At 40.4% G+C, this 15,543-nt stretch overlaps 1 protein-coding gene across 5 annotated transcripts in view; it reads right to left on the bottom strand.

Moving 5' to 3' along the window:
- Positions 1 to 15,543, bottom strand: part of EFHC2 (EF-hand domain containing 2) — a 240,422-nt gene that overhangs the window by 111,549 nt on the left and 113,330 nt on the right. For all 5 annotated transcript variants that reach the window (XM_061410374.1, XM_061410378.1, XM_061410379.1 and 2 more), the window contains exons 5-8: positions 14,082 to 14,333; positions 11,542 to 11,655; positions 11,017 to 11,155; positions 4,268 to 4,433 (exon numbers count right to left, since the gene is read on the bottom strand). In XM_061410374.1, coding sequence (XP_061266358.1) covers positions 4,268 to 4,433; positions 11,017 to 11,155; positions 11,542 to 11,655; positions 14,082 to 14,333 — 671 coding nt within the window. The remainder of the gene's footprint in view (positions 1 to 4,267; positions 4,434 to 11,016; positions 11,156 to 11,541; positions 11,656 to 14,081; positions 14,334 to 15,543) is intronic.

Below are 15,543 nucleotides of genomic sequence, written 5' to 3'. Positions count from 1 at the left end.
TGACTAGACGGACCTTTGTTGGCAAAGTAATGTCTCTGCTTTTTAATATGCTGTCTAGGTTGGTCAAAACCTTCCTTCCAAGGAGTAAGAGTCTTAATTTCATGGCTGCAGTCACCATCTGCAGTGATTCTGGAGCCCAGAAAAATAAAGTCAGCCACTGTTTCCACTTTTTCCCCATTTATTTGACATGAAGTGATGGGACCAGATGCCATGATCTTAGTTTTCTGAATGCTGAGTTTTAAGCCAATTTTTTTACTCTGCTCTTTCACTTTCATCAAGAGGCTCTTTAGTTCTTCTTCACCGGAACTTCACATAAGGGTGGTATCATCTGCATATCTGAGGTTATTGATATTTCTCCCAGCAATCTTGATTCCAGCTTGTGCTTCTTCCAGCCCAGCGTTTCTCATGATGTACTCTGCATAGAAGTTAAATAAGCAGGGTGACAATATATAGCCTTGACGTGCTCCTTTTCCTATTTGCAACCAGTCTGTTGTTCCATGTCCAGTTCTAACTGTTGCTTCCTGACCTGCATATAGGTTTCTCAAGAGGCAGGTCAGGTGGTCTGGTAGTCCCATCTCTTTCAGAATTTTCCACAGTTGATTGTGATCCACACAGTCAAAGGCTTTGGCATAGTCAATAAAGCAAAAAATAGATGTTTTTCTGGAACTCTCTTGCTTTTTCGATGATTCAGCGGATGTTGGCAATTTGATCTCTGGTTCCTCTGCCTTTTCTAAAACCAGCTGGAACATCTGAAATTTCACGGTTCACGTATTGCTGAAGCCTGGCTTGGAAAATTTTAAGCATTACTTTACTAGCGTGTGAGATGAGTGCAACTGTGCAGTAGTTTGAGCATTGCCTTTCTATGGGACTGGAATGAAAACTGACCTTTTCCAGTCCTGTGGCCACTGCTGAGTTTTCCAAATTTGCTGGCATATTGAGTGCAGCACTTTCACAGTGTCATCTTTCAGGATTTGAAATAGCTCAACTGGAATTCCATCACCTCTACTAGCTTTGTTCGTAGTGATGTTTCCTAAGGCCCACTTGACTTCACATTCCAGGATGTCTGGCTCTAGGTCAGTGATCACACCATCATGATTATCTGGATTGTGAAGATCTTTTTTGTACAGTTCTTCTGTGTTTTATTGCCACCTCTTCTTAATATCTTCTGCTTCTGTTAGGTCCCTACCATTTCTGTCCTTTATTGTGCCCATCTTTGCATGAAATGTTCCCTTGGTATCTCTAATTTTCTTGAAGAGATCTCTAGTCTTTCCCATTCTATTGTTTTCCTCTATTTCTTTGCATTGATCGCTGAGGAAGGCTTTCTTATCTCTCCTTGCTATTCTCTGGAACTCTGCATTCAAATGAGTGTATCTTTCCTTTTATCCTTTGCTTTTTACTTCCCTTCTTTTCTCAGCTATTTGTAAGGCCTCCCCAGACAGCCATTTTGCTTTTTTGCGTTTCTTTTTCTTGCAGATGGTCTTGATCCCTGTATTCTGTACAGTGTCACGAACCTCCATCCATAGTTCATCAGGCACTCTATGTATCAGATCTAGTCCCTTAAATCTATTTCTCACTTCCACTGTATAATCATAAGGGATTTGATTTAGGTCATACCTGAATGGTCTAGTGGTTTTCTCTACTTTCTTCAATTTTTGTCTGAACTTGGCAATAAGGAGTTCCTGATCTGAGCCACAGTCAGCTCCCAGTCTTGTTTTTGCTGACTGTATAGAGCCTCTCCATCTTTGGCTGCAAAGAATATAATCAATCTGATTTCAGTGTCGACCATCTGGTGATGTCCATGTGTACAGTTTTCTCTTGTGTTGTTGCAAGAGGGTGTTTGCTATGACCAGTGCGTTCTCTTGGCAGAACTCTATTAGCCTTTGCCCTGCTTCATTCTGTACTCCAAGGCCAAATTTGCCTGTTACTCCAGGTGTTTCTTGACTTACCACTTTTGCATTCCAGTCCCCTATAATGAAAAGGACATCTTTTTGGGTGTTAGTTCTAGAAAGTCTTGTAGGTCTTCATAGAACTGTTCAACTTCAGCTTCTTCAGTGTTACTGGTCGGGGCATAGACTTGGATTACCATGATATTGAAAGGTTTGCCTTGGAAATGAACAGAGATCATTCTGTAATTTTTGAGATTGCATCCAAGTACTGCATTTCAGACTCTTTTGTTGACTATGATGGCTACTCCATTTCTTCTAAGGGATTCCTGCCCACAGTAGTAGATATAATGGTCATCTGAGTTAAATTCACCCATTCCAGTCCATCTTAGTTCACTGATTCCTAGAATGTCAATGTTCACTCTTGTTATCTCCTTTTTTTAAAAAAATTTTATTTTATTTTTAAACTTTACAATATTGTCTTATTATCTCCTGTTTGACCACTTCCAATTTGCCTTGATTCATGGACTTAACATTCCAGGTTCCTATGCACCAGTCCTGTTCACAACTGGGTGTTGTTTTTGCTTTGGCTCCATCCCTTCATTCTTCCTGGAGTTATTTCTCCACTGATCTCCAGTAGCATTTTGGGCACCTACCGACCTGGGGAGTTCATCTTTCAGTGTCCTATCTTTCTGCCTTTTCATACTGTTCATGGGGTTCTCAGTGTCCATAAACAGTTTTATTGGAATGCAGTCACACATTTGTTTATGGATTGTCTATGGCTGTTTTCATGCTACAATGACAGAGCTAAGCAACTGTGATAGAGGCAGTATGGTCCGCAAAGCAGAAAATATTTGTATCTGACGTTTTAAGAAAAAGTCTGATGACCCTTACTCTACACCATTTCCTAGGGATTATCTTGAGATAGATACATATGGAAAAGCATATATATATATATATATATATATACACATATATACACATATATATATATATATATACACATATATATATATATACATTTACACACACACACACATACATGGAAAGGCAATATAGATTGGGGATAATATGGCTTTAGGGGCTTCCAGATGGCACATTAAAATAACCACTCAATGTGAAGATGTGGGGAACAGAGAACCCTTGTGCACTGTTGATGGGAATGTAAATTGGTGCAGCCACTGTGGAAAACAGCATGGAGGCACCTCAAAAAATTAAAAACAGAACTACCATATGACAGTAATTCTACTTTTGGATATATATATACAAAGGAAACAAAATCACTATCCCCAAAAGATATCTGCACCCCCATGTTCAATGCAGTATTATTTGCAATAGCTAACACAGGGAAACAACACAAGTGTCCACTAACAGGTATATGGATAAAGTGTAAAAAAATACATACATACATATCACACATACATGGGGCTTCCCAGGTGGCATAGTGGCAAAGAATCTGCCTGCCAATACAGGAGATGTAAGAGACACAAGTCCGATCCCTGGGTCAGGAAAATCCCCTGGAGTTGGAAATGGCAACCCACTCCAGTTCTTGCCTGGAAAATCCCATGGACAGAGGAGACTGGAGTGCTACAGTGCATGGGGTCGCAGAGAGTCAGGCAAAACTGAGGACACAGTGCACGTGCATGTGTACACACACACACACACACGAACACACACACACAGTGGAATATTATTCAATCATCAAAAAGAAGGAAATCCTGCCATTTGCAATAGCATGGATGGACCTTGAGGGCATTATGCTAAGTAAAATAAGTCAATAGAAAGACAAATACTACATGATCTCACTTACATGTAGAATCTAAAAAAACAAACTCATAGAAACAGGGATCAGACTGGTGACTGTCAGAGTTAGGGGGGTGGGTAGTGGATGGGATAATTGAGTGAAGGTGATCAAAAGGAACTACCTTTCTGCTCTAAGACAAATAAGTTCTGGGGACATAACATACAGCATGATGACGACAGTAAATAATAATGTATATTTGAAAGTAAGAGAGTACAGCTTAAAAATTCTCATCACAAGAAAAAAAATTTGAACTGTGAGGTATGGATGTGAACTAATCTTCTTGTGGTGATCATTTTTCAATACATACATATATCCAATCATTATGTTGCATATCTTAAACTTATGCCATGTTTTATGTCAATTATTTCTCAAAAAATCTGGGGAAAAAAGTAAAAAAAAATAGCCACTGATGTAAGAATCTGTTAATACTTACATATTAATTATCTTCATTAAAGTTATAACAACATGTCCCTGGACTTGAAATCAGATAAATTGTCATCTGTTTTGTCATGAGGACAATATTACAAACCCCACATACATTTGGGAAAAATCAGATTAAAATAACAGTTCCCTCAAGCACCTGTCAAATTCAATGAACTTCTTGAAGTTCCTCTGATGAGGTGTGGGCATAAGGCCTATGCAGGAGCGAAGAGAATCCTCTTCAGAACCAAAGCCGGTATAAGGTGGAAATTTCCTTTCTATTTTTGGAGGAGATGGGGCCTTGCATGGAATCGAGGTAAAGTTCTCTATAACAAAACAAAGGCAGATGAAACATCAATATTTTTTTTTGCCCTGATTATGGATGTTTTGAAAGGTTTGTTATGTTTTCAAGATGAACATGGAGATCTTTGTAGACTATTTTAAACTCTTTCAAACAAAACACACCAAAATCCTGAGAGGGTAGGTTTCAATCATGTTTACAAAAACCACAGAACTCACTCAATAATCGCCATTGGTTCAAAAGAAAGAAAAAAAAGAGAGAGAGAGAGACTGAGTGTGTCGAATAAGTAAACATTTATCTTTTGTCATCACATCCCCATTTCGGAATATTTTTTGTTCTTCCTTGATTTTTCCAATGATATGAAAATTCAAGTCTGAAACTTTATGCTACCCGTTCCATATTTTAACCTGTAATGTAGCCCTCTCCTATCTTTAGTCAACACTCACTAATTAAATTCCTTTCCAAATACGACTGACTCCTGGCTGTTTTGCCTTTACCTTCCCCATCTGATGTCTCTTCCTCCTGAGCCCACATTTTAAGCCCTCTCCCTTTCCTCTAGCTCAGCTCCAGGCCATGATACTTCACTACCTAGATCAAAAACAAAAACAACATTTCTTCTCACCAACAACCCCTCCAGGTTGCTTCTATTACTGCCCAAGAAAAGATTGCAATCGTACTGAAATGTGATACTGCAAAAATTAATAAATAAAACACAAATCAAACTAACACAACTTTTAAAACCACCACTGCCAAAGGGAGAGGTAAGTGGTAAATACGGTTGACTTTCTTAATTCATTTATCATCTGTGATGAAGGAGAGATGAAGAGACAGGTGGAGACATATTTGTAATAGCCTGGGAGCTGTTAGGTACTCATTCGTGAGGCTGTACCACCTCTGAGAAGCAAGTATGCCCTCTGAAGTAGATGACACGTTGACTCAATAGATCCCAATCACTAGTATTAGCACATCACAAATGGCAAAGATGATGTCTGGATCTTTCTTAAAGCAAAAGAAAGCAAAGCAACCAAACAACCCATGGAATCTCATTTCTACCTCTTCCCCAAAGTTGACCATCCCATAGGTGTTTCCATTAGAGCCTGAAAGGAGACTCGCATAAGAAAAGATTTCCTTTTCCATTGCCAAAGTTCTAACAGAAGGAAGAGAACAGATTTAGTACATACCTTTCTAATTGAAAATGTGCACCAATGTGTCATCCAAGGCAGCCTACTTCTTAACATGGAGGGATAGTTTCTTTTTTTTTTTTTTTGTACTGATTGATCAAAAGGCTAAGGGGCTGTTTCTAACTCTGATTTGAAAACATTTTCAACTTTCACATTTCCTTAGACTTCCTAACAGCCTTTGTGTGGAACCTCCTCAAGCATAATCCCCAAAAGAGTATTGTTCCACCCTGACAGAAATTGCTCACAGAAGACATACTAGCAAAGAGAATGCCATCAGATATTTCTCACTGACTTACTGAAAGGAGGCGGCCAGACTGCGGGTATGGAAATGACTGGTGAGCCTCTCCTATTGCTATTTTTGTGGCAATTAAAGAGAAGCCTTGGTAATAAAGAGGCAAGTTTAAATATTGGAATTCGTCAGAATTACAGCAGACCCTATCATTCCTAATTGTAACATGAAACACACCACTAACTGGTACCTTCATTTTTAGGAAAAGGACCATAGGGGATGGCAGGAAGAACTGTACGTGATTATTAGAAAATTCAGGCATGATTGGTTTCTTCCAACAGGGGACATATGCCTCCAACTCTATATAATAATCTAAACAGCCTAACCAAAAGAGGACACACACTGAATCTCAAATTAAGAATGCATTCTCCATCTCCCCCCAAAATTACAGGTTTTATAACACACTGTTGTTTTCTCAACTACATCATTTTTGAAACAGATTTAAGTAACAAAAGAATCAATTTAGAGCTTTCCTCTGCACCCACAGTGCCATCTAGTGTATAAATGCCGAGAACTGTTCCATTCCACCATGTCTGACTTTTTCAACAATACAGTCTTTCTGGATACTGTGACTCAAGATTCCATTTTTTACGGGTTAATTGTGTATATTCACAAAGGTTTGGAATTGTGCCTGGATAAATTTCTGTCTTTGGTTTTCCATTGTTCCACCATCCTGCATGTTTTAGGTGTTAAAAAATATTTAATGAAAAAGTATACACTTTTTTTTTTTACAAAGCATCTTCCCAAATATCTTCTTTTTAAAAAAATTTTATTGGAAGATAATTGCTTTACAATATTGTGCAGGTTTCTGCCATATATCAGCATGAATCAGCCACAGGTCCCAAATATCTTCTTATACTGACATTCTAATAGATCCTAAAACACATCTGCCTTTCAAATAGTCCGATGCTTCTAATTCCGAGAGACTTGTAAAAACATATATATTGACTGTCCATTCACAATTGACTAGATTCCAACAAATTTACACAGAGGGGACAGGCTCTTTTTTAAAGAATGTATCTTAATGCTCCCTCACAGTGGTTTACTATTCATCATCTCATTTGGAAATGATTCTGAGAAAAGCCTTCAATTACCTCGATATTCACCTCTGATTTGCTAGTAACCGAGATTTGGACCCAGGTTTTGGGAGGCCTGAAGCTTATTATTTGGGAGAACCTCTGTAAGACAAAAAAATGTCAAATAATTGAGATAAAATTAGGCCCAGGGCCTTGGAATGGGGCCCCTGCAAAGAAAAGAACCCTAAAGCTTAAACTTCATTATTTTTGAGGTTGAATCCACCTCTGCTTGTACCCCATATGCAGGTCAAATGACTTCAGTGGGATGGTCACTTTGGGGTCAAATAATCACATGATTTTCTAGCTCTAGCTAGAAAACCGTTAGAAATCATCTCATTTTCAACCCTCTTCACTGCATACAAGAGGTTTAAAAAAAAAAAGCAAAATTGTTAGGTCCATCAAAGCCATGTTGTGAGACTAGAAGCAAATTCTACCTCTGCTGTTGCATCTTGGGATGGCTCATTTGTTCAAATGATCATTAGACTCTCATCTTAGATGCTCTGCTGTTTCTAACACCAAGAGTTCAGAGATGGCTATAAATGACTCCACAAAATTAAATATGCTTTAAGTTTTTTTACTTATCCTTAATGGCTTCCCTGGTGGCTCAGATGGTAAAGAATCTGCCTGCAATGCAGGAGAACCAAGTTTGATCCCTGGGTCAGGAAGATCCCCTGGAAAAGGGAATGGCTACCCACTCCAGTGTTCTTGCCTGGAGAATCCCATGGACAGAGGAGTCTGGCAGGCTACAGTCTATGGGGTCGCAAGAGTTGGACATGACTGAGCTACTAAGCATGCGCACGTGTGCGCGCGCGTGCGCGCACACACACACACACACACACACTAGTTTGGTTGTCCCAACCACTAAGAATCGATTGTAACAAAGTCCTCTTATGGACAAAAAAATAATAACCCAAGGCAGGAATTCTAGGTAAGAACAGTTTACATTCAAATCCATGTCCCTTCAGTGAAAGAAACACCTGCTAGAGCCCCTGGAGCCTCTTCCAACCTTCATGCTACAGGAAAGTCCGACAGGCCTCCATCTGCCAGTCCGTGTTCATGCACACGAAGTAAGGAGGGAGTGACAGGCTCCTGCCCGGCAGGCTAGCCAGGGCCAGCGGGATAGCCAAGCTGCCTAGTGGGGCAGTCACACTGGACTGTTTCGTGGAGGAAGTTGCCTTCTCTTTAGAATCCTGAAACGCACAAAAGAATCTCATCTTTTTAGGAGTCCAGATGGGGTTTAACACAGGGGTTTTACATATATATCTCTTGGGATTCTGTCAAGCCCTGTGCTTCTACATAATAGAAAGCTTCTCATGTGCCTTTCTTGGGACTGTGGTCAACTTCACCTCTTGGTCCGTCTGCCATTTTTTCTCCTCCCAAATATGCTGGGGGTGGCAATAGGTTAGAGAAGGTACTGAGGCACCCAGGCTGTATACTGCATTAGAAATCTCCCCCTGGCTTCCTCTTAGGGAGGGCCCTAGCTGTGTCATTGGCAGTTGTCAGCTTCTTCCTGTGGCGCTGCAGAGTGGTGACACCAGGTTTCTACTGACCACGATTATTGGCAAGGAAGGAAATGTGACCACAATTATTGCCAGGACTCTGTCCTGGTTTGGGGTTCAAGAATACCAAAATATAATGTATAAAATGTGATTAGTCTTATGAATTTTTAGAGCCAGATGAGTTATTAAAAAAAATGTAAATGTCCAAAAAAACTGCATCTAAGTAACATTAAGTCTATTAATTTAATGTTACCAAAAAGTCAGGAAAAGCAAATGCAAAGATAATCAGAGAATACTGATTCACTCCCCTCCTCCCTGAATCATGGATATAATTTCTAGCCATTAGTTACATTAAGTATACTGTTGTTACTCAAGAAACGTTGTGTAATAATGGTGTCTATTAAATGGGATATTTTAACATATCTTAGAAGAAATATAAAAAGTCAGCATGACTATAAAATGCATCATAACTTTGCATTTGCATAATTTTCTCTTTAAAGACATAATGCTCATGTTATATGAGCTTTAAAGGCACAAATGACTTTTTAAAATATAATACAGTAAGTCTCTAGAGACAGCAAAAGTAAGCAGGAAGAAATTAGGCACTAGGACTCAACTGAAACTGACCACAGGACATTTGAAGTTGATGCATCTGGTGAAGATGGCTAGATCCGGAGCACACTGGTAGATTTCCTCTGCCTCTGAAAGTTCCCTGTAAACCCATTAAGAGACTAACAATGTACTGGGTCTCCCAGCACTATGTTCATTTCCCCAAATACAAACTTCATATTCTCTAAATCAAGCTAACAAACATCAACTGAATGTTGAACTTAACATTTAAGGGATCATATGACCTCACCACATCCTTTGTACTACGGTAATCTTTCAGTGGGCTTCCCAGGTGGAACAGAGGTAAAGAATCCACCTGCTATGCAGGAGATGCAAGAGACATGGGTTTGATCCCTGGGTCAGGAAGATCCCCTGGAGTAGGAAATGGCAACACCCTCTGGTATTCTTGCCTGGGAAATCCCGTGGACAGAGGAGCCTGGTGGGCTACAGTCCATGGATTCCAATTCTACAAAGAATCGGACATGACTGAGCAGGCACGCATATAATCTTTCAGTAGGACATAGGTAAATGTCTTCAGTGACTCATTCTTTTTTATCAATTTTCAACTCTACACTGAAGACTTGTCAACTCTGAACAGGTACTTACATTTATTAAAAATCAAATTATCCTTCCCAACTATCTAAGGGTCACTAGCAGCTTCTCTATGGCAGCCACTACCTGCACATTCCTGGCTCCTTCTTGTCCTCAGTACCCAAAACAAATATGCCCAACTGTGTCCACCAACAGGACTAATTTTAGAAAATAATATAAGAAGAAGCCACCAATTTGGCCCCATTTTGACTAATCTGGCATGTAGATGCAGTGGAACAAATTCCCATAGTGAACCAAAGAGAGAAATTGAAAGTCTTTTATATTCCAACCCCTTTGTGTGCTGTGTGTCTTCTTACATAATATAATGATTCCCATGAGGCCAGGAATACTACACAGTGGGGACATCAAGACACGTAAGGTGGGCCTCGTGTCATCCTAGAGACAAAGCACCCTGTCTTTTAGGAAAAGCTGTGGTTGTTTCTGGCTTCCATCTCATGGCTCAGAGAAGTAAGCTCATATGAATACTCCAATGTTCAGAAAGGAGTAAGCAACCCCCAACTGAGCTCCAACGCCAATCTGGGAGGTTGGCAACTCCTATCACCCCCACTTAGCCAAGCACCAGCAGGTACCTGAACCCTGGGGTAGAGGGCCCGGGAAGGGGGTAGGGCTGGCCTGCAGGTTTAACAAACAGAGGGGCTTGTTTTTCAGGTTTCATCTCAGATCCTCCCCCTGCTTCTGTGACAGTTATAACACCATGTAACATACAGTAGATCTCTGCTCCCCTTCCAGCCTAGAAACTCCTTACACAACTCTGCATCTCCTGTGTCCACTGCAATGACCTACATCTAGTGGGTGCTTAATAAGTCACTGGCTTCCATTATGAACTGAACTAACCTAATCTGAATGGAATGAAGAGCTAAGAAGAGAGAAGCTGGCAGCCTGGCTGTGTCTCACCAGCAAAGGTAGAGCAGATGGGCACAATTTGCTAGAGAACAAAAATCAGTACAGCCTCTGTGGTAAGCAAGGATTCAGCAGAAAGAAAAGTCTTTGCATTTCCATTTCAACTGCTTGACCACAGCAGTGAGGCAGGGGACTACATGGGAAAACGGCAGCCTTTGGCATCAGGCAGACAAGTTTAAGTTTTTGGCTCACTCTACTTGCTGCATGCATGACCTTCATCCAGGAAACCCCTTGTAAGCCACAGTCTCTTCACCTCTAAAATGAGGATGATATTAGGGGAATAAATAAGACAACAAATGCCTGGCAGTTAGCAAATGCTCAATAAATGGTAGCAGCTATTAGAAGCTTAGAATTTGAAACTCAAAAATCAGCTCAATCTTAACTAGGGAACAAAGACTCCAAGTTTAAATATTATTTTCTAATTGACAGATGTATCACTTACCAATTCCATATTTAGTCCTATAATAAGTTTTCGTGAAATCATCACAGTCACAAAGGAGCACTTTCCTTCCCCACACATTGATGGTGGTTCCTATGGATAGGTCAGTATCTTTGTAAAACTCTTGGTCTAATTTTCCTAGCTAATAAAAACAAAGGAACATGATGTTGGCACCACAGACCCACCAAAGATCTTGGCATCCCCCCTCTCAAAGGAAAAAGGAAATTTTAAAAAATCCATTACATCACTTATAACCAAATTTTTTAAATCAAATCAAAAGACAACCACTCAAAATCAACATTTTAAAACACTCTTTTAGCAAGGTAGTGCTACCAAATGGCAATGCAATGCATATATTTATATGTACACTTAAGCATGTTTATTATTGATAAATGCAACAGTGCAACACATACATTTATATAGTCATCAATGTCGTTCACAACCAGTCTCCCAGAAGAATACCCAACTCAGCCCACATTCCAGGTTTCAGAGAAGCCATACTGGTAACAGTAATAAAACATGACTTACCTGATATTTATCCAACAGGAAGCCATACACTCGGGTCTCTGAGTAGCCACCATACACATTGAGAACTGTCCGGTCTGTTAACTGGCCTGGTTGATAGACTCCAGGGGGGCCATACTAGAAGATATAAATCAAATCAAGATGTGGTAGGTGGACTCTCAACATAAACATGCTCCTGGTGAGGGGCTCAAGTGGCAAGTGATACCATCTGGTTCTCCTCTATCATCCCGAGGAAGACAGGACACAGACTCCAGCCACCTTTCCCCCATGTTTCCCCACCCTCTGCGGGTCGGTCTACACTCCCCTCATCCTTCAAGGACTTGACGAAGCCCCATCTTTTCCTTCTGACCTCTCCCATCCTGCTGGCCAGTGCCCAATCCAAACTTCTATAGCACCCACCTCAGGGTTAAACTTGTCATTGCTCTCTAACTGCTTCATCAGCAGTCATCTTTTCACTAAACAATAAGATGCCCTGATGGAGAGACCCTGCCTTGCTTTCTTGACTGGCTCAGCACCCTGCCTGACCCTGAGCAAGGAGGCATTTTTCTGGCTGAGAGAGGCAGTGCGGTTAGGTAGTATGAACAGTGAAGTACGGTCAGCCTCTCACACAAACTGTGACTGGAAGCAAGCCAGGAAGGACACCCTTCAGTTTCACCCGTGCTGGAGGTGGTCAGGCAGGAAATATCTGAACTTATGGAAACTGATACTAATTGGTTTATCTCAGCTGAGACATCAGAATCATCCCTGATATGTGTGACATAAACTAAAAGTTAAAACGTGTGAATTTATGAGCTGTGGGGTGCAAGTAAGGCACGTTACAGAGGAAAAAAACAACACATTTTTTGATGCAAACTCTCTCATTGCCATTTCTTAGCTATAGGACATGGGGCCAGACATTTATCCTCTCAGAACTTCAGTAGCAACAGTATTTACTCCTTGCTTTCTCAAAGGATGTGGCGTCAAGGGAATACCCATTGCTCTTGGATCTCTCCCCCACGAGAATGAAAACACCATACAGCAGGAATTAACCCATTTTCTATCTCATGGTAACCTCAGAGCCAGCACACAGCTGACACTTACTAAATATTTGTTGAATGAATGAATAAATGAAGCAATTGATGTCAAGGAACACTGCAAATGTCAGGTATGTCATTATTATTTTATATTTAGCCTATTTTTCAAAGCCATTCTAAAAACAGGCTTCCCTGGCTCCTCCTGGCCACCTGCTATGCATATGCCTGGAGTTTGCTCTGGGACAAACCCAGTCCCAGCCCCAAGAAGCTACATAGCAGGACTTCTGGTGGGAGACTCTTGAGAATCTGGAAGAGTCTCTTGTGATAAACAAATAACCAGTGGTTGTACACATCAGAAATGAGTGTTACAGTAATCTTTTCAGTAGCACTAAGAAGTTTAAAAAAACATTATCCAAATAAATAAAGAAATAAAACATAACAGAGAGCTGTGAATAAGCCATGATGTTTTCGTGTGCCTTATAGTTAGGTGTTCATAGGTTTTTGCATGCATCCGTGCTAAATTGCTTCAGTCGTGTCTGACTCTTTGTGAACCCATGGACTATAGCCCCCCAGGCTCCTCTGTCCATGAGGATTCTCCAGGCAAGAATACTGGAGTGGGTTACCATGCCCTCCTCCAGGGGATCTTCATGACCCAGGGATTGAACCCAGGTCTCCTATCATCTCTGGTATTGGCAGGCGGGTTCTTTACCAATAATACCACCTGGGAAGCTCTTATAGATCCTTAGATAGTGCTTTTTACTATATTATCTCATTCAGTCTTTACAGTTACCTCAGAAGGGAAGCCTAGTTAAAAGCATTTTAGAGATAGGGAAATACGCTCAGAGAGGTTAATGACTGGCCTAAGGTCACACAGCTATTAGGTGGCAGATCTACAATTCTAACCCAGGTCTTCTGTCTATGTGCTGTTTCCGCTGCACCCAGGTTACATTAGCTCTCAAGTGGCCATGAACATGTGTAGAAATCATTTGGACAACTCTTTTTTAACAGTAAAGGTGCTAAAGCTATTACTGTTGCTAGCCAGTAGCTAGTTGGTGACTACTTCTGCAAGTGGCTACTCGCAGAAGAGTCACTCCTCTGTGTGTGTGTGTGTGTGTGTGTGTGTGTGTGTGTGTGTTCACAGCCCAGACCAATACAATGGGATCTCCCCAGTAGGCTACAGAGGCCAAAGGCTATTGCTCTTCCCAAGGCCATGAGCAATTCTTTTACTCGAGAGTCATTTACTTTCATAAGATTCACGGTAAACTCAATGACATAGGTAGTTCTCTTGCATTTGACTTTTTCCCTTTACATGCCTTAAGCCCTGAATTTTCCAATTCCAATTTGTCATATCCTCTGTATTACTTTCATAGATGTATATTAATAGAGGGCACAAAGTGCAAATTTTCTAAACACCAGCACTAATACATAGTGACTTGTCACCAACAGTCATAACACGCAACATTCCAGACAGTGACTAGGGTCTTCAGCCCACAAGCAAACCTGGAAAGCAGTCCCGTGTCTACTGCTCACCTTAGGTAGCTTTCTTCTCTGGAGAAACAATGACATAGCATCTCTTCCTGAGTTATGTGGCAAGACTTCTTTGATCTCGATGGTATCATCAGACAGAAAGTAATGCAGGATAAGTTCTCTACGATCCCCAAACACTGAGCCTGAGTCGTCCCACACGCAGAAAAAACGCAAGACCTTCCTATCATACTCGAGGAACTGTTTCAGAGTGTCGAAGGACTCATAGGGACATATGGGCTCCATGCAGTCTAGCTTCTGTCAGTGGAGAAAAGGTTAATGATAGTGGAAGTCTTTCCATAATCGCTTCTGGGATGCAAGCAGTCAAAAAACATAAAGGTATCTTTTCCATAGACTATTCTGTGATATTTTTAAAAATCTCAACTAACAACATATATGATATACATAAATAACTAGTTTCAACCTTAGAAATACAGACAATCAAGTGTTAGGAAGCTTTTCATTAAACATTATTTTAACACACTAAAGTATACTTCTATAATGTTTTTGAAAACTGAGACTTAAAATTCTTGCTTGAGAGCAGACAAAACTAATATATGGTGACAGAAATCAGAATAGTTATTGCCTCTGGGTAGATGACTGATTGGAAAGGGGGGCAAGGGAACTCTCTGGGGTGATGGACATATTCTCTATCTTGACTTCTGTGCTGGTTATTAAACTGTATATACATTTTTCAAAATTGTCAACAGGTATGCTTAAGATTTGTACATCCAAGTCTATGTTAATTATAATAACCAAAAAGTTATTTTCACTGAAAATTCATATCTGTTTATGCTTCTTACTTATCTACAGACTTCTGTGAAAGTAAAAAGAGAAGAAATATCTTCACAGTTTTATTTTGCTCAAAAGGTTTAGGTAGCAAAGATCTGAAAGGTCACGGAAACAGGAACGGAGCAAATGGAGAACTTCTCAATTTGCACAGGATTACTGTGCAGGCTCTGGCTCCCAACCCAGAAACCACTAGCTGGGCAGTCTTCTTGGCCCAATTCTTCTCTATCTGCAGTCTCAGTTTTGTCGTGGAGCGCAACCACACTCCACCTCCCCGTTCTATCTAATGTCGCCTAATAGGGTGGCTATATAAGGAAGGGCTCACTAGCAAGTGAGATGTAGTCCCATATTGGGTCATGTAGTCTTATTTGTAAATTCTCAAAATTTTGTGTCTGTCTAGGGAAGTCTAGGGGCAGACTCATTCCAAGACACAGGAGACACGATGGCCCTCCAGAAGCTCTTCAGTCTTATCCTTGATATTTAAATGAAATTATGAGATCTCTACTTTCATTGATTATCTTTAACATTTAAATGAAATTATAAGATCTCTATTTTCACTGATAGAGAAAACTTTCTTTGGCATGATAAGGCCTCTAAGAAATTCATTATTGATTACATACCACGGGAGATCTTTTCAGTTCAAGTTAAATTGTTTAATTTTAACTTTACATTTCAAGGC

Source organism: Bos javanicus, chromosome X (genome assembly GCF_032452875.1).
Source record: "Bos javanicus breed banteng chromosome X, ARS-OSU_banteng_1.0, whole genome shotgun sequence".
Taxonomy (NCBI): Eukaryota; Metazoa; Chordata; class Mammalia; order Artiodactyla; family Bovidae; genus Bos; species Bos javanicus.
Note: the sequence above shows the minus strand (reverse complement) of the source record. Positions and strands in the feature narration are given on the sequence as shown.